This window comes from Bufo gargarizans, chromosome 5 (genome assembly GCF_014858855.1).
Source record: "Bufo gargarizans isolate SCDJY-AF-19 chromosome 5, ASM1485885v1, whole genome shotgun sequence".
Lineage (NCBI taxonomy): Eukaryota > Metazoa > Chordata > Amphibia > Anura > Bufonidae > Bufo > Bufo gargarizans.
Window position 1 is genome coordinate 450978170 of NC_058084.1, and position 21743 is coordinate 450999912.

Below are 21743 nucleotides of genomic sequence, written 5' to 3' on the forward strand. Positions count from 1 at the left end.
TATTTACTATATCCTGCATGTATTGACGGCTTCTAGAGCCCCTGTACAATATTATGTGAATGAATAGAGATCCCACATATAAATCCATCCACGTATTCACATGAGAAGAAAAAGCTGATAACCTATATGAAAAAAACATGTCTGAACCATGCTTAATAAAGCAGCAGGCGGACTGTGACGATGGGGCCCTGTAATGTGTCTGACACAGAATCACTGGTCGAGAAATCAAGGATCCTTAGGTCAAACATTTACGATCTTACCTTGTTCACACCTGTCTCTGAGGTTCCATTTGGAGCCTCCAAGGCAGATTCCATCAAAGACAAGGGAGATAAAATTTCTTCATGCAGGACTTTTTCTCCACTAAAAAACAGCTCGCTGCCGAACAAAAATTGTAGTCAATGGGATCTATTTGGCACCGTTTGGGTCACTTTCATTTATTTTTTTTGTTCTGCTTCTATAATGGAAATCATTAGAGCAAATGGGAAAGAGGCCTTATTAATAACAAAAACAAAAATAAAAACATAATGTTTCATTTTAATCTGTCAATTTAGGGAGATCTCCAAAAGGTTTAGTGCGGAAAGAGCCATTTATCCAAAATGTTGTGACTTTTGTGGCAGCAGGTAGCCATAACTCTGTGTATGGAGGGGATGCGGAGCTCTGTATCAGAAAAACAACTATAAATATATACAGGGTAATTCAAAAAGGACGGTGCAAATGTAAAGCCCTGACAGTTTTCATGAATCTCCCTTTCGTTAGTTTAAACCTTTACACGAGGCGCAGGTTTAAGATAAATCTACCTTTCTCCTCACTGAGAAGGTCAGTCTACATGAACCCTATAATCTGGGCTAAAGTTGTCTGTGGCTGGAAATAGTACTCTGGCAATAATGGCTGTAATGTCCACTGTGGGGTCTTAAAGGCATATCTGCCCAGCACATGTACAGGTATGAAGGGTGTCTTATTGCTGTCTCTCACTTGTCTCTCACTTGCAGCAAAGTCTGAATGGCTGTAGTAGCAGATTACCTTGCTGACTTTTATGGTTGACCACGCAGATTCCAAGTTCTCCAATTTTCTCCTTTATCTCTCTCTCTCCTTTATCTTTCTTTCTGTACTTCACACAGAGATTGGTTAGTCTCTGAAACTTGAGGTCTGAGAAGAAGGCACAGCTTCCTTCCTCTCTGAACTCTAGTCTAGATTATCAGAGCTGGGGGGGTTCCTAGCTTCCCACCCAACCTCCTACAAAGGGCTGGATCAGGATTGAAGCTCACAGCAAACATTTGTAGTGTGTCTTCTCATGTTAATAGATTTGTGTTACGTTCTCTCAGTTAAAGAATGCCGAGGCTATAGTTTCGCACCATTCTTTAAAAAAAAATTTGTTCAAAATTGTAGACCTGAAAATGACATTGTATTAAAAGATTTTAAATTTCATCTTCTGATTTTCGATATATATCAGAAGACAATACTTGGAGACAGAAGGTTGGGGTCAATGGAGCTTGCAGATGCTTGAGTTGATGGGGCTCATCATACCCTTTTGCCCACTAAATGGAGGTCTTAGGCCAATTCAATGAGTTCAATACAGGCACATTTCTGTACCTGTATTATGACCACAAGTCCCAGGACGAGTGTGAGGCTCATGACCTCAGCTTCATAGATCCTGTTACTTTAGGTTCAAGGCGACCGTAACCCCAGGGTGGGGTGAGTGGAGCAAAAACTAGCAAAGCAAAAACAAAAAAAGGTCCACATGAGGTTACGACCTCGCTGGCATTTACTGGTAAAATATAGTAAACCATTCTCATTATGGTGGCTGGATAATTGCAGGGAGGTCAATGCAGAGGATTCGTTCTAAGGGGTGTAGAGGTTCCTCAGGGGTCAGGTCCCCTGTTACAGGTTTTGTATTGTGGCCCTGAAGCTTCGTTATGCCTCTAGCACGTTGCGCAATGCTTTTATATAATTAGTCATTTCTCTGCCCGGTCTGTCATTGGTGTAAATGTGGTTTCTCCTCTTCATACAGGTGTCTGGAGGATTTTGACTAAGGAGATGCAAATGGTGAATTACTGTTGACGTGTCTTCGAAGAGATACGAGTGTTTAATCCTAGTCGTTCTCTATATCCTATCTTTATCCTACCAAGTGTTCTTAAAGGCATTTTCCTACTATAGTATGTGATAAGACCTTGATGGTTAAGGTTAAGGGGGGAGGCAGTCATGGAGGTCAACCACCCACAATCATAATGAGGTGACATACGCTAAATGTTGACTTGGGTTAGAATTACCGTGGCTAATATATTAACAGATTGCATTATGTGTGATTCCCTGATATACTTACATTGTGTGTATGGTTACTAATAATTCAGTTAGTGAAGAATATCTTGGAGAATATGTTCCCTGGGGTTGCACCTATAGACAATCTACGTACTGCCATGAGACCAGATGGTTATCCTTTGTAAACTTTGTTATATACCGTACCTCATGTATGTTTTCATTTGGCCACCAAACTCTGGTTCCAGTGGCAGGTGTGCAAAGTTCTTCAAGAACCATTACCAGGGTTTGCTGGATTTTGGGCACTTAGCCACAAGCCATAGTGTCTTATACAGAGCTCCTACGTATTTCCAAGCATTATTTTACACATAGCATACCATGATAAATTAGAAAATGTTTGCTTGTCAATCTCTGACATTCTGATGTCATTGCCAGGCCCCAGTTCCATTGCATCCTATCATTTGGCTGTGTCTTCCAATCGCAGTGGACATGGAGACCTTCATTGACCAGGGACCGGGACATTTTTCAGTCAATCTCTGACCATATTGCAGTCTTTCCAAATCTCTAACAGATTTACTATAACTATTAGCATGTTTGTAGCATAGAACGGTGAATGCGATATCTCTGTCAGCGGCCAAAGCAGAGATAAGGGGGCAGAGGTTAAACCCTAAGCTTTGGTTTCGGATGGCTACATGTCACGAACATGGTCAAAGGGTCACGTCAAAGATTGCATTCTTGGATGAAGAAAACATTAATAGCCTGTGCTAATAATATCCCATCAATGTGAAATCTGTCAGGGTCCAACTCCTGGTGCTCTTGTAAAGGTGAGCCGAGATGCCCCACACTTGTGTTGATTGGTGGTGGTACTGGGTGTCTGACTACTCTCAGATAACACTTTTATTTTAAAGGCTATGGGTACCTTTGCACTGATTTATTATTGTCCAGTTGCTTCCTAAATGCAAAGCTAAGCATTTATTAGGCCTGTACGAAAGGTTTCCTACCATTTTGCTTCTGTAAAGTGTGTGTAATTCCTTCACCTAGCTATTGGTGCTGCTGAAATCAGTTAGATCTCAGCTCGTGTTTCTGATGGTTCTCTCTTCTCTGAGTAACAAACCCACCAAAAAACAAATAAGCTTCTTCTTTATGATTCTTTATCAAAAATACTTCACATTATAGTGCATACATAAATGATTCATGGTCAAAAGCACATTTGTTAGAATTCGAGTCGAGTTGGGGTATCAACGTTTTTGCACCATTGTGGTCCTGTTGTGCGATTAATATTTATGCCACCAATGATTTGATTGAAGACTAGTTCTCTCTGCTCTCCCCCTCCCTTCTCTCTATGTTAGAGATAGCGGCAAGGAGGGGGGGGAAGGTGGTACACAGCACATCAAAATTTGAAGCAGGTGGAGAGGATCCAAGGAGGATAACTCACACAGACTGTAGATGGGAATGAAAACATGGATAAGGCAGTTTGAAGGGTGGAGGCAGAAGCATCCTAGACACACAGATCCAGCATGTAGTCCTGGGAGGGACATGTCCACATGTTAAAAAGTCTGAAACTAAAAGCAGATTGTAAACTTAATATCAAGAGGGCTGAAAATAAATGAATGAAGACATGAAGATTACAACCTGTAATTGTGTAGTGCATCTTCTTTGGCTCAAGGTAACCACATAGGTACAAACCATCTTAAAGGTGTCCATAGCCTTTAAAGGGGTTGTCCAGCCTTATTCCTGTTTTTACTGGCCCCTGCAGCGTATTGTACCTAGTATAAAAAAAAATCATACTCACCTGGTCCCTGTTTTTCTATTCTGACTCCCTGGTTCTGTTTTGCAATTTTCCAGTCCTCAGACTGTAAGCTTCCAGACAGGTTCACTTGCACAGCTGCAGCCGATGACTGGCCTCAGTGGTCACACCACAGCTTGATCCCGTGCCGCTTAGGCGTACGTTATTGCTAAGGCCAATCATTTGTGGCAGTGAAGCACGTGACCCTGTCCATCCAGAAGTTTACAGAACCGGAAACAGGATGATCGCAGAATGGAGAGTTAAGGAGCAGGTATAAAAAAAAGGTCAAAAGGTTGGACAACCCCTTTAAAGGATGAGCCATTAGTGTTATATCTGACAATACCCTATTGAAAGTCCTTAAAGGGGTTGTCAGGGATCTTAGTATTGAAGGCCTATCCTTAGGATTAGCAGGGACGGGGGAAGAGGGGTTGGGTGCCAAGATTCAGCCCCTATGAAGGGGTTCTTGGGGATTTTTATATTGATGGGGCCCATTCACATGACTTTTCAATTTTGTGGATTGGATGCGGACCCATTCATTTCAATAGAGCCGCAAAAGATGCAGACAGGATGTCCGTTTCACAGCCCAAAAATAGAACATGTCCTATTCTTGTCCATTTTGCAGACAAGAATAGGCATTTCTATCATAGAGCAGGACAGAAAATACAGAATGCACGCGGCTGGCATCCATGTTTTGTGGATACCCAATTTAAATGCACCCTAAAGGATAGGAGATGGACATAAAATTACCAGAGAAAACCTTTAATATAGATCTGCACCCTTTAAGGATTTGTGGTGCCTACACTACCGGTAGTGGCTGGTGAATCACGTCTTATAATATTTATTTCTTAAACAATAAAAAACACAAAATCATTCCCTGGCATTTTTACTGGGAAGGAGTATAAAGCGTTTTGCTGATATCTGCAGCCTTTGCCAGGCGATGTAATGACCTTCCAGACAGCAAAATTAGAACTTTTGTTTTCTTAGTGTGAGAGTAAATAGGAATTCGCGTTCGCGTCTCAAAATTTTCATTATTATGCATGAAGGGCAGAATTGGTAATATATAAAATAACAGCAACGAAGCTCGATGCTTTCAGCGCAGCGCAGTGTACAGCGCCGCCGCGCTTCATGACCATTACAGGATAACAGACGCCGGCTGGAAGTGATAGCCTACACTTATGCTAACGCATTTACGGAAAAGCTAAATTATGGAGGTTTGGAAACATCAGAAAATATCTACGGAAAGAGAAGAACAGAGCATGCTGGGAAGTCAGCCTCGGTAAATATCTATGTTGCTATAGGATGAATTGAGCTAGTCTGTAATCTAATGGACATTCTGGAGCCGATTTACTAATCCTACAGATGGCTTAGTGGGTAATGTATCAATATGTGACTTTGTGTACTTTTTTTATTTTTTGGAGTGTCTGCTTGGTTTGAAAAAAAATACTATGGGAATACTACTAAAGGGGTATTCCCATCTCATACAATTGGGGTATATCACCTATCTCTAAAGCGAAGCCTAACTCGAGGGCGGCGGTTCTAGGTCCGGCCACCACCAAGCCTTCCTATTGGTTCACCAAAAATACCCGAGCGGCTATTTTCGGAATCCCCATAGAAATGAATAGGAGCACACGACCACCGCTCCCATTCATTTTTATCAGGCCAACAAAATATCTGAGCCAGCGACGGTGGGCCTCATATAAATGAATGGAGGGCAGCCGCACATGAGCAGTGTGCCGTCCGGGACTTTGCCGGCTTCGTTTACGAGGTGTGAGTCCCAGAGGTGGATATGCTAGTGATATGCCCCCATTGTCTGAGATGAAACAACCCCTTTAAAGGGCATCTGTCATCAGATTTGTACCTATGACACTGGCTGACCTGTTACATGTGCCCTTGGCAGCTGAAGACATCTGTGTTGGTCCCATTTTCATATGTGTCCTTATTGCTGAGAAAAAATTATTTATGAGCAACGGGGGTGTTGCCATTACACCTGGATGCATTTTAAACAGTCTATAAAAGATTCTTTGCTTTCTTTGCCCAGGGTTCTGGCACTTGTCCTCAGCATGTAGTAGGCCTCACACTGCACAAATCCAGGCAGCTCCTCACACTTTGGATGCTTAGGCGAGACTCTGTGGCTGATGCAATCAAATGACACAGCTCCTCCCTCAGAGGGGGCGGGGTCAGTCAGCCTCCTTCTGAGTATGGCACAATAACAAACCTGTTTTCCCATTTCAGCTCTTGGAATCACATTACACAACAGTGAAAATACATTAATCCTTAATAGCAAATGTTAACCCTTTCAGTGGTTCTCTGGGGCACTGTATTTACAGCTAATGGCAAGACTAGTGGTCACATAGTATAGCTCTGTCTTCCATTATTAAAAGAGTATTCCCATCTGGGTCATTTGTCCAACAGTGTGGGTTCGACCAGTGGGACCAACTCCCACCTAAAGAACGGGGTCCTGCCATGAATGTAGAGCATACGATGCACGTACATATTTCTCCATCAACTGCTATTGAACTCCTGAAAATATCTGAGCACAAATGTCTGCACAAATTTCTGAGTCTTAAATTTGAGGTGGAAAGGTTGCAGTTAGGGATGAGCGAATTTCATAGTTTGAAATTCGTTTTTGGTTCGTGTTGTGGTATTTACTGAATTGCGTTATGGATTCCGTTACCACTGACCATAACGTAATTCCATGATGGAATGCATAACGGAATGCCTTTAGAGTCATTCCGTTATTCATTCCGTCATAATAGAAGTCTATATCCTGCATAACGGATCCATCAGGTTTACGTTATGCAGGAGAGGATTCCAGCATAACGGAAACCGGACGGATCCGTTATGCAGGCCATAGACATCTATTATGATTAAATGAATAACGGAGTGCCTCTAATGGCATTCCGTTATGTATGCTGTCATGGAATTGCAGTATAGTCCGTGGTAACGGAATCCATAATGCAATTAAGAAAATACCACAACACAAACCGAAAACGAATTTCAAAATATGAAATTCGCTCATCCCTGGTTGCAGTCACCATTCATAAATTCGCATTCTTAATCCTAGAGGACCCTCCAGTGGACCCAAAATCTGGCAGAATAATGGGTCTCTAAGGGTATCGTCACGTGGTCGATTTTTCTGTTGGAAAAGTCCACCATGGAATCCATGGCTGAAATCTGAAGATATCTGCTGCAGATTTATAGTTGCACATGGTGTCCATTCAATAGAGGAAATCGAAGGATAGGGGATAACTTTTAGATGGGGCCACCACAGATCACAAGAACAGAGACCCTGTGCCCCTTGGAGCCCCCTGAAATGAGGCAGCTCCATTCATCTCCAGTTCAGTTCTGGAAATAGCCAGAAATGTACTCGGCTGTCTCTGGAACTTATGTAGAAATGATGTGCATGTATGACTTTGGAGCCACTCAGTTTTATTCTTTTTATTCTTAATTGAATTTCTCTGTAATGGATGTGCACATACACTGCATAAATGGTGGATGGGCTTTCAGTATAATTTCATCCATTTGGTGCAAGGATTTTACAGGATTAGTAAATTTGTCCCTCAGCATTCTGCAGGATTGTAAAGACATGGAGGTGCAGTACAGGCCCAAAGATCTACAGTGGTTTTTGAAAGTTTATGAACCCTTTAGATTTTTCTATATTTCTACATAAATTTGACCCAAAACTACATCAGATTTTAACACAAGTCCTAAAAGTAGACGAAGATAACAATATCAAACAAATTAGTCAAATGAGTTGAGGAAAATGATCTAATATCACATATCTATAAAGTGACAAACTTATCGATCAAATCAATCAATGTTATCACAAAGAGGTGTGAAAAGTTTTATTTAACAACCAGAGATCTATCAAAGTTTGACCTTCACATGTTTGTAGTGTATTATGACACCTCAGAAGAAGAGTTATTGATGCTCATCAGGTTGGAAAAGGTTATAGAACCATCTCTAAAGAGTTTGAAGTTCATCAATCCACAGTGTAGAAATGAAGGAAATTCAAGACTATTTTTACCCTTCCCAGGAATGGTTGACCAACAAAAATCACACCAAGAGCAAAGTGTGTAGTGGTCCACAAGGTCACAAAGGAACCTAAGGTAACCTCTACGGCCGAGTTCACATCACAGTTTAGATTTTCGTTCTTCTGATTTGTCAGAAGAACAGAAAAAAATCCATTATTTTGAGCATCAGTCATACCTTGGAATTTAAAATAAAATGTAAATAAATAAATAAAAAAACTCCATGGTGTCCTATGGGGAACAGATCAGAAGAACAAAAAGATAAACAGTGATGTGAACCAAGCCTAAGCAATAAAGGCCTTTCTAACATTAGATATTGACAATGTTCATGAGTCTACGATCAGGAGGACATTGAGCAAGAATGGTCTCATGGCAGGATTGCAAGGAAAAAGCCACTGATCTCCCAAATAGAACACTGCTGTCCATCAGCAGTTGCTAGGATCACATGGAAAAGACAGAGGGATATCGGAAACAGTTTTGGATGGATGAGACTAAAACAGAACTTTTTGGTTTAAATGAGAAGTTTATTTTGGATAAAGAAAAACATTGCATTCCAGCATAAAAACCTCATCCCATATGTGAAACATATGAAGCATGGTTTAGGCTGGGTTCAGACCTGAGCGTTCGGGATGGAGCGCTCTTTATGCGCGTTTACAATCGCGGCTCCGGAACAAGCGAACGCCCATTGTCGCGCGTTCCCGGAAGTCTATGTACGGGAACGCGGGACAAGACGCCCCAAAGAAGCTTCTGTACTTCTTGGGGCGTCGGGCGTTTTACAGCGCGATCGTACGCGCTGTAAAACGCTCAGGTGAGAACCATTCCCATAGGGAATCATTGGTTCTTGCCTGTTAAGCGTTTTACAGCGCGTAGGAACGCGCTGTAAAACGCTCAGGTCTGAACCCAGCCTAAGGACTGTTTTTGCTGCATCTGGGCCATGACTGCTTGCCATCATTGATGGAACAATGAATTGTGGCGGCAAATTTTATCTGAATCTCAAGAGAACATGGACCATGCAGTAAGACAACTCTAAGCACACAAGTTGTTCTACCAAAGAATAGCTAAAAAAGAATAAAGCTAAGGTTTTAGAATAACCAAGTCAAAGCCTGAACCTTAATCTAATAGAAATGTTGTGGAAGGACCTGAAGTGAGTAGTGCATGGGAGAAAATCCACTGAGTTGAAGCTATTTCGGATAGAGGAATGGGCAAAAATTCCTCCAAGCCAATGTGCAGGACTAAGCAACAATTACCGGAAACATTTTGTTGCAGTTATTGCTGCACAAGAAGGTCACACCAGTTACTGAAAGCAAAGGTTCACATTCTTTTGTCACTTACAAGCCTGTGATATTGGATCATATTCCTCAATAAATAGATGACCAAGTCTAATATTTTTAACTCATTTGTTTGAATTGGTTATCTTTATCTACTTTCAGACCTTGTGTAAAAATCTGATGTCGTTTTAGGTCAAATTTATGCAGAAAAATAGAAATTTCAGAAAGGTTCACAAACTTTCACTGTATACAACACAGATCCACGAGCAGGGCCTACTTGCTGCGCACTGGGGTCAACGTCCATGGGATCTCTTTAAGATGAGAAAAGTGTTTGTCATGACGCCAGTTGCATTGAAGAAACAAGGGCACAGGGCCCCTTCTAGTGATATGGTGGTACCCAGTGTAGGAATGCCAGAGTGGTGGTGGGTGGCCGAAATGTCTCTTGATGGTGTTGCATGTGTCACGGTGCTCCTACCTGGATACGATGGAATCCCAGGCGCGGTCGTGCGAAGCAAATCAAGGGGTAATTGGTGGAAGAGATGGAGAAAGAAATGGAGTCCAGACTTGAACAACAGCTTTACTTGCATAAACATTCATCAGGAAACAATCTTCCAGCTTTTCTTGGTCACCAGCAAGTTTTGGCATTAATTCTGTCAGGCAAACACACTCGGCTCTGCAACGTCTGTTGCTCTCTGGCTCCACTGTGGTGACAGGATTAAATAGGAATCTTTTCCTTTCCTCGCTGCTGTATGCTGCAACTTAACTTTGCAATCTGGTCTGTCTCTAACTTTATCCAGGGAACTTCCTCCTTGGCTTCAGAGGCTTAAGGTGTCTGCCTCTGCAGGTGAAACACAAAAAATTAGAATATCGTGCAAAAGTCCATTTATTTCAGTAATGTAAATTAAAAGGAATTGCATTAATGCAGCTTAAAATTAGAGTTTTGTGAAAAGGTTCAATATTCTAGGCTCAAAGTGTCACCCTCTAGTCAGCTAATTAATCCATACCCCCTGAGCAAAGGGCACCTGAGATTGTGACTTTGGGGTTTCATAAGCTATAAGCCATAATCATCCAAATTATAACAAATAAAGGCTTGAAATATCTCGCTTTGCATGTAATGAGTCTATCTCATATGTTAGTTTCACCTTTTAAGTTGCATTACTGAAATAAATGAACTTTGGACGATATTCAAATTTTTCGAGTTTCACCTGTCTGTCCAGCAGAGCTAAAGGTGCTCTGCCGGCTTAAACACAGCCTTCCCCTAGCAGGGAGTAAGCTAAAACGAACTCTCCCTAACTAACTAAACTCCTCCCTCTCTTAGAGAGAGCTAGAATGGAAAGAGGGGTTCCATTCTAGGTAAACTAGCTCTGCCATGTATGCCGCCATCTGCTGGTAAACCAGGTATTTTACACTTAAACAGTTACAAAACAAGGAAATGGGAATACACATTTTGCAGGATCTGGAAATAAGTGCACAGATGACATTAGGTCAACAAGAGGAGATAGTAGAGAGGCGTAAAGGTGGTAATGCACCTCTGGGGTGTTGCACACTTACCAGCTCACCTGCGGAAATACAGCAGGTTCTCTTTAGTTTTGATCACAACCGCTGATATTGGACAGGAGTGATGAAAGGCACATGTCTGAATTGTGACCTAGTTACAGAGCGCACTCTTCCATTTGCAGTGTGGGTAACACAGAAGACGTGGAGGGGGATGAAAGCTGGAGGTACCGATACATCTCAGCTGAGTCTTTTCTGAACTGTTCTCTTCTTACTTTGACTTGCACACTGCTAGGAATGTTAAAGTGCGCTCACAACATGAGATCGTTTTTGAAAAAGCCTCAGAATCCTGATACTTTTATCAGACGTTCTAAATTTAGTATTAAAGGGTCGAGTTGTTTGGATTTTTTCTAGATCCCTTCCTTCAACAGACCTAATTACTTGTTAAATGTCTGCTCCGGCCATATCTGCTCCGGCCGCACTACCAGAAATTGGCCTTGTTTGTGAATGTATATGTAAGATGTATTTCTCTAGCTACTCACACTATTAGGGCTCATGCACACAACCGTATGCATTTTGCGGTCTGCAAATCACGGAACGGCAAAACACGAAGCCCAGGCGTGTGCATGCCACCATTTTTAATTTTTTTTATTTCCTCTAGAAATTTCTTATTCTTGTATAGGACATGTTCTATTGCCTGACAGCAGAATGGCCGCCTGGTTGCGGACACCATACTCATCTTTTGCTGACCCTTTGAAATAAATGTGTCTATATCCAATCTGCAAAAAATATGGATCGGACATGGACCAAACATATGAGGGGTCATTTATTAACCTGAAATACGCCTATTAGGCGTAGTTCAGGCGCCGATTGCGGCGCTATGGTCAGTTGTGCCACAGTCTGCGACTTTTCCACGCTCACGCCAGGTCTAAAACAGTGGGCGTGGCATAAGCGGGGAAAGGGACACGGCGGCAGACCCGTCTTATTCATCATCTTCTACCGCTGTTTTAGGCATTGAAAATGGTCTAAATGTAAGACAGCAAGGAAGCTGTCTTGCGTTTAGAACTGACGCTGGATGCGCCGAAGTTATGGAGAGGCTGGCGCCAGTACCAGGGTTTTATTAAGATGGGCGTCTAATATGCCGGTCTTAATAAATGACCCCCATGGTGTGCAAAACACAGATCCGCACAACACGATGTTCGTATTGCTCCCATAATGTCCGTATTGCGCCCATTTTTTTGGCAGACCCTTTGACTTCAATGCATCCGTGGTCCGTATTTTGCAGGCAAGAAATGGCATGTTCTATCTTTTTGCAGAACAAGGATGACCATGTACGGTCCATTTTTTTTTTCGTGGACCGTTAGAAATGAATGGATCCGTGTGCAATCTGCAAAAAAATGCGGATCGGACAAGGATACAAAATACGATTTGTGCCTAAAGCCTTAAAGGGGAAGGAAACATTCTGACAAAAATTCTCCGGTGGGTTCTCTTAGAAAATATCAAGCATGCTTGTCATGGCCCGTGTCTTCATGGTTTGATATGTACTGTTATTGCTATTTGCTATATTGCTATAAGTTTGTAGCCAGGCTCTGAAGTAACCGATCCCTCACTTCCTGCTGTGCTGGCAGCCGTTGTAGTTCAAGCTACAGCACTGTCCACATGTCTTGTTGAATTCTGGCCAAAAATATTTTTTTTATGTACTGTTTGTGCATAATTACAAGGATTCTGCCTGGAATAAACCTAATTTGGATTCTTCATACATGCCTGATCAGTGGAGTTGAACGTTGTCTGATAGATATCAGGTGAAACTGATCAGCCATATTGTCTAAGGAGATCACATTTCAACCTAGGTATTGAGTTCAGAACAGTGATCACAGATACAGCAAAATGTTAGATGTCTTTTAGTTTCAAAGGAACTGGATTGACAACCAATATGGCCACCATTATAGTTCACACATGATCTGTTCCCTTTAAACTTTTAGGGTACGGTCATGCGGTCAGGTTTCTTCAAGCAGTTTTGGAAGCCAAAACCAGGCGTGAATTTAAAAAGGAGAAGTCATTATCTGTTCTTTTTCTCCTTTTATGATCCACTCCTGATTTTGGCTCCCAAAACTGAATGCAGAAACTTGACTGTGTAGCCGTACCGTTAAAGGGGTTTTCCAGGATTTTGAAACTGATAGCCTAGCCTTGGGATAGGCTATCGAAATCAAATTGGCGAGATTCAAAAAATCACCCCCCCCCCCCATGATCAACTGTTTCCTTGTAGCTTTGTTGCTGGAAGTTGGCACCAGAACTACTCAGCTCTGTCCATTGTGTAGTGGATGGAGGTGATCACTGCAGTGGTGCCCATATTCAAAAAGGATTTTAGGTCTTTCACAGGTAATTATAGACGAGTAAGCTTAACTTCTGTTGTGGGGAATATGTTTGAAGAACTCTTAAGAGAATATGTACAGGAGTATGCAACTGTTAATATTATAAGTGACAACCAGCATGGGTTTACCAAGGACAGAAGTTGTCAGACTAACCTAATTTGTTTTTATAAGAAGGTGAGTAGAAGCCTGGACAGAGGGGCGGCTGCGGATGTAGCGTTCTTGGATTTTGCAAAGCTATTAAATACTATCCTTCATAGACATTTAATAGGTAAAATGAGGTATATAGGCTTAGAAAGTATTGTTTGAAATTGGATTGAAAACTGGTTAGGGTCAGTGCTGGGTCCCCTATTATTTAATTTATTTATTAATGATATCGAGGATGGGATTAATATCACAGTTTTTATTTTTGCAGATGACACCAAGCTATGTAGTACTGTGCAGTCTATGGAAGATGTCCATAAAATACAAGTTGACTTTGACACTCTGAGAGTTTGGGCATCAACTTGGCAAACAAGGTTCAATGTGGGTAAATGTAAAGTTCTGCATCTGGGTAGTAATAATCCCCGTGCATCATATTTCCCAGGAAGAGTAACACTGGGAGAGTCATTAGTAAAGACGTGTACTGGTAGATTGTAGATTAAATTACAGCATACAATGTCAATCAGCTGCTTCTAAGGCCACCAGGATATTGTCATGCATTAAACGAGGCATGGACTCTCGGGGCAGGGATGTAATATTACCAATTTACAAAGCGCTGGTACGCTTCATCTGGAATATGCAGTCCAGTTCTGGGCACCAGTACATAGAAAGGATGCACTGCAGCTGGTAAAAGTACAGAGGAGAGCGACTAAACTGATAAGGGGCATGGAGGGTCTTAGTTATGAAGAAAGATTAAAAGAATTACATTTATTTAGTCTTGAGAAGAGACGTCTAAGGGGGGGACATGATTAACCTATACAAATATATAAATGTGCCGTACAAAAAATACGGTGAAAAACTGTTCCATGTAAAATCCCCTCAAAAGATAAGGGGGCACTGCCTCCGACTGGAGAAGAAAAAGTTCAGTCTCTAGAAGCATCAAAGCTTCTTTACTGTAAAAACTGTGAATCTCTGGAATAGTCTACCGTAGGACATGGTCACAGCAGGAACACAGGACAGTTTTAAAAAGGGCTTAGATGAATTCTTAAAAGTAAATGACATTGATGCTTATGAAAATGTGTAGAAATCTGAGTTTTTTTTTCCAAAATTCACATCCCCACCTATCACTTGGTCGAACTTGATGGACTTATGTCTTTTTTCAACCGATATCAAAATCCAGAACATAGCTCCATTTTTTTAATCTGACATGTGTCACTTTATGTGGTAATATCTTTAGAATGCATTTACTGATCCAAGCGATTCAGTTCCGATTCAGTATCCGGGCTGGAATGTGAGCCTCATCAGACAATACGGCGATGGTTGTCTTTAGCGACCAGTGCTGTTTATGCACTAACATTAGGGTTTGTTTTTTCCAGGGTTCAACAGGATATGTAAAATAGCAATAAGGAACAGGGAGAAGGGTTACACCAGAACCTGGCTACAGGGAGACAGCAGTGATAAACCTCAAAAAGCAAACACACTGCAATGATAGCAAAAAGACAGTGAATAAATCCATGTGACATGGAACGTGACATATTTTGAGACAGTTTTTTCATAATACATTGTACTTTATGTATAACGCTCTGAAGAGGTTTGATTATCTTATAGAACAGGAAGCTAAACAATCAGCATTCAACTTCCCTTTACAAGGGAAATGTTGGAGCCTAGAGGGGTGTATAAACCACTGTACACCAGTATGAAACTGTAACCCCTTCAAGTCGCTAGACCACCAGGGACCCTGACAGTACCCCCTTTCCAGGGATAGAACAAGAAGCTAAACAATCAGTATTCAACTTCCCTTTACAAGGGAAATGTTGGAGCCTAGAGGGGTGTATAAACCACTGGACACCAGTATTTAATTATAACCCCTTCACGTCCCTAGACCACCATGGACCCTGACAGTAGCCCCTTCCCAGGGATAGAACAGGAAGCTAAACAATCAGTATTCAACTTCCCTTTACAAGTGAAATGTTGGAGCCTAGAGTAACCCCTTCACATTTCTAGACCGCCAAGGACCCTGGCAGTAGCCCCTTCCCTAGACCACCAGGGATGCTGACATTTACCTGTTCACTATCCTAGACCACCAGGGATTCAACTATAAACCTTTTCACTGTCCTAGAGCACCAGAAATCTTACCATTACCACTTCACTATCCTCAAACATCAAGGATATTGGCATAAATACTATAAAACTATTTATTTAGACGCTGTATAAAAGCAGTTACATGGATGCTATATGGCAGTGTGTATTCGCTGGCTATCTCTACGATCAATGCAGGGAGGGAACAGGGACATTCATTGAGTATTGGACACCAGATATGAAATAATAATCCCAGCATCACCTACTAGACCACCAGTGACCCTGGAGGTATCCTCGTCATTTCCCTAGACCACAAGGATGCTGACAGTATTCCTACCCTAGACCACCATGGATGCTGAAATTAATCTCTTCACTGGCTTAGACCAGCAGTTTTTTTTTTTTTTATTAATCCAATTTCTGCCCCAGAATCTTACCATTGCCCTTTCACTAAGCTCAAGAGATATTGACATATGTGCTGTAAATACTGTATATAATTTGTTACTTGGATGCCATATGGCACTGTGTATTTTGTGGTTGTATGGCTATTTGTTTGGACTTTATGCTGCAAAGGCTTATAGCTACAATAGCTGAACTGCTCATCTGACTGTATAGGGATGAATCATCATTTCTACGATTTTTCATCCCCATGCTTGTCCTGCTTTCCCAAGGGTATTTGCTGCTGACAAAATTACGGTAAATGCGTGCCTGCATAAAAGATGTGATGAGCCAAGTATAAAATACTGGATCCTGCCTTGATTTGTCCTAGGTAAAGTATGGGATCTTCAACGACTCGCTGGGTAGAGCATGGACGATAGGAGGGGTGGTTGTGGCCCTGAGGGTGGTTGTAGTACTCATAGTCCATAATGCTCATAGCCCTTCTGGCTCTCCCTAGAGCCGTGCAGTGGCTGGAAGGTGCACCCTCTCTGTCCTTTGGGCACACCCTGGTATTGGGGCTCCTGCCTTGTGGTAGTTGAGGTGCCCTTGATGTTAGTTGGTCTGGGTGCAAGGCAGGAGAGCAGGTGCAATGCCCAGCGAATGGTAGAGTCAGTAACCAGGCCAGTTGGTATCAATAAATAAGTCTCTCTTTACTAAAGTGCAGAATAGGAGTAGTAGTATATCTGAAACTAACAAGGAACAGTTCCAAGACATACTGTATAACGCAGTGCAATTTTTCCCCAATAGCAGCATGCAGACAGCAGCAATGATGGAGGTTGCAGTATTCTTTCTCCCTGTTCTTGTTAAATGCTTCTGCAAGTTCCCAGACTGAAGGGTGAAGATTTGAGATACAGCTGACAAAACCTCTTGAAGTGTGGAAGGATGCAATGTTCCCTGTCACAGCAGTAAAGGCTCTTTGCCATAAACAAGCACAATACCTTGCTGACTGATTCCAATGGACAGAATTGTAGGTTATGGACCTTCTAACTTCCTTCTATCTTGAGCACTTTTGAGGATAAAATTGCTTCCTTGACTGTAGAAGTTTCAGAAATGAAGGTTCTCTGAGCTCGGGTTTAGCTCGGAGGAACTTGCACATATAGCTCTTCACTGTGGCACAGTTGAGAACAGACTGCCTTTATGAAATGAACAGTTAGTCCATTGCCTGGCAACCTAAGATAGGGCCAAGGGCTAATTATAGTATTCAGTATATTGGGCAGACTAGATGGGCCAAATGGTTTTTATCTGCTGACACATTCTATGTTTCTAACAAGATGAGCCATACAATGCTATTAGGTGTACAAATACAATAAATCAGAACATTTCATTTAGCAATATACTATCATGACAATTACCATTTGCAGTGATCCTGTTCTGGGGTACTGCAGATCCTGCTTTGTTTGCTCTAGTTAAGGTACTGTATGGGATTCTGTCTTGTTTGTGCTCTAGAAAAAGATATGGGATCCTGGCTTGGTTTGTCTTAGTTAAAGTATAGGATCCCACCTTGGTTTAATGTATTTTTCCATACCATTATGCTTCTGATTGGTTGCTTTAATAAATACTTGTGATTGGACATATTAAAATTGATGGCTAAAGGGGGGGGGGGGGGGGATGGGGTTTAGACCCACAATGTACAACTAATAAAATTGACTCTACGGGTGTTGACTGGCAGAGAATCATTTAACCAGCAAAGTTTCTGGGTCTTTGATTCTTAGGTTGACCACATACCCTGGCACATGGGGAAAAAGTATTAACCAATTTAAATCTCACAGACATACAAGGTGTAGTCCCTGTATTTGGGACTCCTAAATTGCAGCGACAGTATGGATTCACCCTTTATTTGTCCTACTTAGGATATGGTATCCTACTTTGGTTTCCCTAGTTAAGGTATGAGATCTCACCTTAGTTTGGTTTAATTATGGTGTGAATTAGTACATGGTTTGCCATTGTTAAGGTGTGGGATTCTGCCTTTGATTTGTTCTGTTTATAGGGGTTGTCTGGGTTCAGAGCTGAACCCGGACATACCTATATTTTTACCTAGGCAGCCCCCCTGATGCTAGCATCGGAACATCTCATGGTCCAATGTGCTCCCTTGCCCTGCGCTACATCGCGCAGGGCACGGGCTCTTTTGTTTACAGCAACACACTGCCGGGTGGCAGCTTTCGCCCGGCAGTGTGTACGGTGATGTCACCAGCTCTGATGGGCATGCTTTAGCACTGCCCTAGCTGTTTTACTGGCTAGGGCAGCGCTAAATCCCGCCCATCAGTGCCGGTGATGTCACCGGGCTTACTGGCAGCCCCATGGAGAGCCCGGTTCATTACCGGATCTCCTGAAAATGCCTTTGCCCTGCGCGATTTAGCACAGGGCAAAGAAGAGCATCGGAGCATGAACTGTTCCGATGCTCAAGTCAGGGGGGCTGCCTGGGTGAAAATGGAGGTATGTCCGGGTTCAGAGGTATGGAGATCCTGCCTTGGTTTGCTGTAATGAAGGTGGTATTAGTCCTTGATTTGCCCTAGTTAAGGTGTGGGATTCAGCCATGGTTTTCTCTAGTTAGGGTATGGGATCCTACCTTGGTTTGCTTTAGTTAAGTTATAGGGTTACCACCTTGGTTTGAAACTTGTTATATACAATTATGTATGGATTCCTGTTGGGCCAGGTCTCCATGAAAGGCTCATTATCAAAACTCTGACATGTTATGCAGTCTCGAGGTCTGGGAGTAAGACCAAAGTTACAACTGAGAAAAGTATGGTGGTCTTCATGGATGCGTGAAATATTGACTCTGAATAATAAGGTGTCTCGGTGGTTAGCACTGTTGCCTTGCAATCCAGGGATTCTGAGTTTGATTCTAACCAAATGCAAGATCTGACACAACGTTCTTCCTGAATTTGTGCGAGTTTCCTCCAGATATTCTCTTATCTTCAGACACTCGAAAACACATATAATTATACCCAGGACCAACAGTAGGTTGGAAGCTACCTTTTATTTTGGCATACTACAGTATATAGCAGCCAAATAATACAATGGTATCATGGGCAGGTATTCGTGGGAATGTAGCTGGATCTAGTGTACACGTTTGGGATTTGGAGGTGAAAAGTGCATGAGAAATTAAGGCCTGTGGTCCCCCATTCCATAGGGACAAGTGATGTGCCCTTTTACAGGGGCAGACTGGGAACTAAAAGTGGCCCTGGAAAAAAAGGTAAAAGTGGCCCTATGTTGCAGGTGGGGCCAAATTGACAGAAGACAGGGCAACATAATTAGGCAAGGACAACACAAGTAGCCAGGCCCAGCAATACCATAATGCAGAGCAATATACTGCCCCAGCTGAACCAAATACCACAGTGCAGCAAAGAATACTGCCATCTGTGCCATAGTATTCAACTGTATCGCTGTCCTGAGGACTTCAACACAGTTGAATTCAGGAGGGAACCTGCGGCTGCTGGTCAGGTGCAAAAGAGTCATCAGTTCATTATGAACCCGGCTGGGTGTCCCTCCTAGGCATCGGTCCACTGGGAAATTTCCCTGTAGGGTTTATGGCCAATCTGCCCCTGCCCTGTTAGAAGCATCCTGTATATACTATAAAAGTCTGACTGGTGGTCCATGATCCTTCAAATTTGTAAGGAGAACTTGTATTCTCTTGGTATTCTGTTTCTGATTTGCCACATTTGCAAAAATTGCTGCAGAGTCTGAGGGGCGGAGCATGACACAGGAATTCTAGCTACAGTTTTGCTCCACCCCCTCAAGCCCTGCACTAAGCATAACATAGTGAATCACTTTACAATGGATCTATGCTTTTTGTTCCTCTTGAAAAAATTTAACACCACTTTCTGAATTTCCGAAAAGATGCCTTCCAGCTTGCCAGCTCCTTGGCAGCCGGTGTGTGCCGTCTTTTCAAGCATTCATATGGTGTTGTATCTTGGCAGTGAACCAATTCTGTATATGAATGATTCATTCTTGTTCTTCTCCTGCACAGGTCCGGGCCAGCGCAATCGCACAGGATGCCGACCAGAATTACGACTATGCCAGCAACAGCGTAGTCCTGCACCTAGAGCCTGGCGACGAAGTATATATAAAACTGGATGGCGGCAAAGCTCATGGCGGTAACAATAACAAATATAGCACATTCTCGGGATTTATCATCTACGCTGATTGAGGATATTTCGCCTGTGGCAAAGACTTGTATCTTCCCATATGTAGCCCCGTTGTGGCAAAATCATAGGGGTGCAGACTCGATAGTGCTGGAAAGACACTTCTTATTATGGACCCTATAAAGTATGGAGATCCACTGCTACCTGACTTACCTCTATACACCTCAAAAGTCTATACATAATACATATATACATATATGTCGTACAAGTTACACAGATGTGACACCCTTTACCACCAAAGCCGAAATTCCCTGTCTGTGCCTGTGCGAATAAAATCCTATACAATACTGATTTTATATATATATATCTCTATAAAAAAAAGAAGACCCCCCTAACTATATGGTATCAATATCCTATATCCTTGCTGTTATACCCATGTGTCAGCTTTGGACTTTGTGAGTTGCCTGCCAGTGTAATGCTTGGACTTCATGAGCGCTACGGTGCGGGGACGGTCCTCGGTACTGTTATGATAACGTGATGATGGCCACATTTGGGTATCGGCGCCAATATTTAGCAAAGGTTGGAAGAGCTGGAGAGACTGATGGGAGAAGCCATGATGAAACTGTGAAGCTCCTAAATCACATTTTAAATGCATATATTGAAGAAATGAGAAGCGTCTACACTTGTTCATATAAAGTTTATATTTAATACTCAGAAAGCACATTGTATTTATTCTATAGGGGACAGAATTTCATTGGCTGAATGAACATGTGCCCTTGAGTCCAGAAGAGTAACTTGCAGCTGTTCGGCCTTAAAGGGGTTTTCCAGGATTTCCACAGTGTTTGATAGATAGGCTTGTGAAGTTGCTTACCTCATGTACATTTTCCCCATGCTTTTTGTTTTTTTTCAATTTGACCCATTTGACCATGTAAACGAATCCCTTTGGTTGTTTCCATCCTGTATGTAGCACTTCCTGTTCCTGTATACAACCAAACCCATGATGCACTTCTCCTTTCTCTGCCATACCCCCAGCACCGCCCCTAACAAAGCCCAGCTAGTTTATAGCTCCTCCCACCCAGCTAGTTACATAGACACTCCCCTCTCACCAGCTGCATGGACACGGTCATGTGACCACAGTCCAGAACGGAAAATAGGAGCAACAATGGTAAAAGAAATACATTACAGAATTACAGCGACCTTCATAATTGATTATTTTTTAACCCCTTAGTGACCACTAATACGCCTTTTTACTGACGTAAACAAATGAGGTTTTAGCTAAACAGCTTGCTTTAATCAATCATTACATGCACTTAAAAGGGTGCATTAAAAACTATAACTTGTCCTGCAAAAAATAAGACCTCATACCAGTACATTGATGAAAAAACAAAAAAGTTATAGCTCTTGGAATGCAATTTAAAAAAAAATGTGCATGGTCACTAAGGGGTTTTTAAGGATTATGATTCAAACCAGAAAACCCCTTTAAAGGGATTTTTCTAGTTTCTATCAACCTCTTTCATTTAATGTAATGTGTGCCCATCTTTCCATTTACAATTTATTGCAGGAGAAGAGTGGATGGGGTCATGTGACTGCATTCCAGATATGGGGGTCTAAAACACCGGTCTTAATACCCCTTGCACCTTAGTTATGTAGAGCCAGCTCCCTTGCCTAAAACAGGTGTAGAAAAGGATAAATGAGATGGGCCAACCAGCCCGCCCCCTTTTTTAGACCTGGCATGAGCGGGGAAAAGTCGCAGGTCCGGCCGCAAATCCACCTTGCGACCAAATCTGCGACAACTATACAGTAAT

At 42.2% G+C, this 21743-nt stretch overlaps 1 protein-coding gene across 1 annotated transcript in view; it reads left to right on the forward strand.

Annotated features, from left to right (window-relative positions):
• C1QL3 (complement C1q like 3) overlaps positions 1–20559 on the forward strand; it is a 31044-nt gene extending 10485 nt beyond the window's left edge. The window contains exon 2 of the mRNA XM_044295140.1: positions 19824–20559. Coding sequence (XP_044151075.1) covers positions 19824–20003 — 180 coding nt within the window. The 3' untranslated portion in view covers positions 20004–20559. The remainder of the gene's footprint in view (positions 1–19823) is intronic.
• Positions 20560–21743: the final 1184 nt, after the last annotated feature.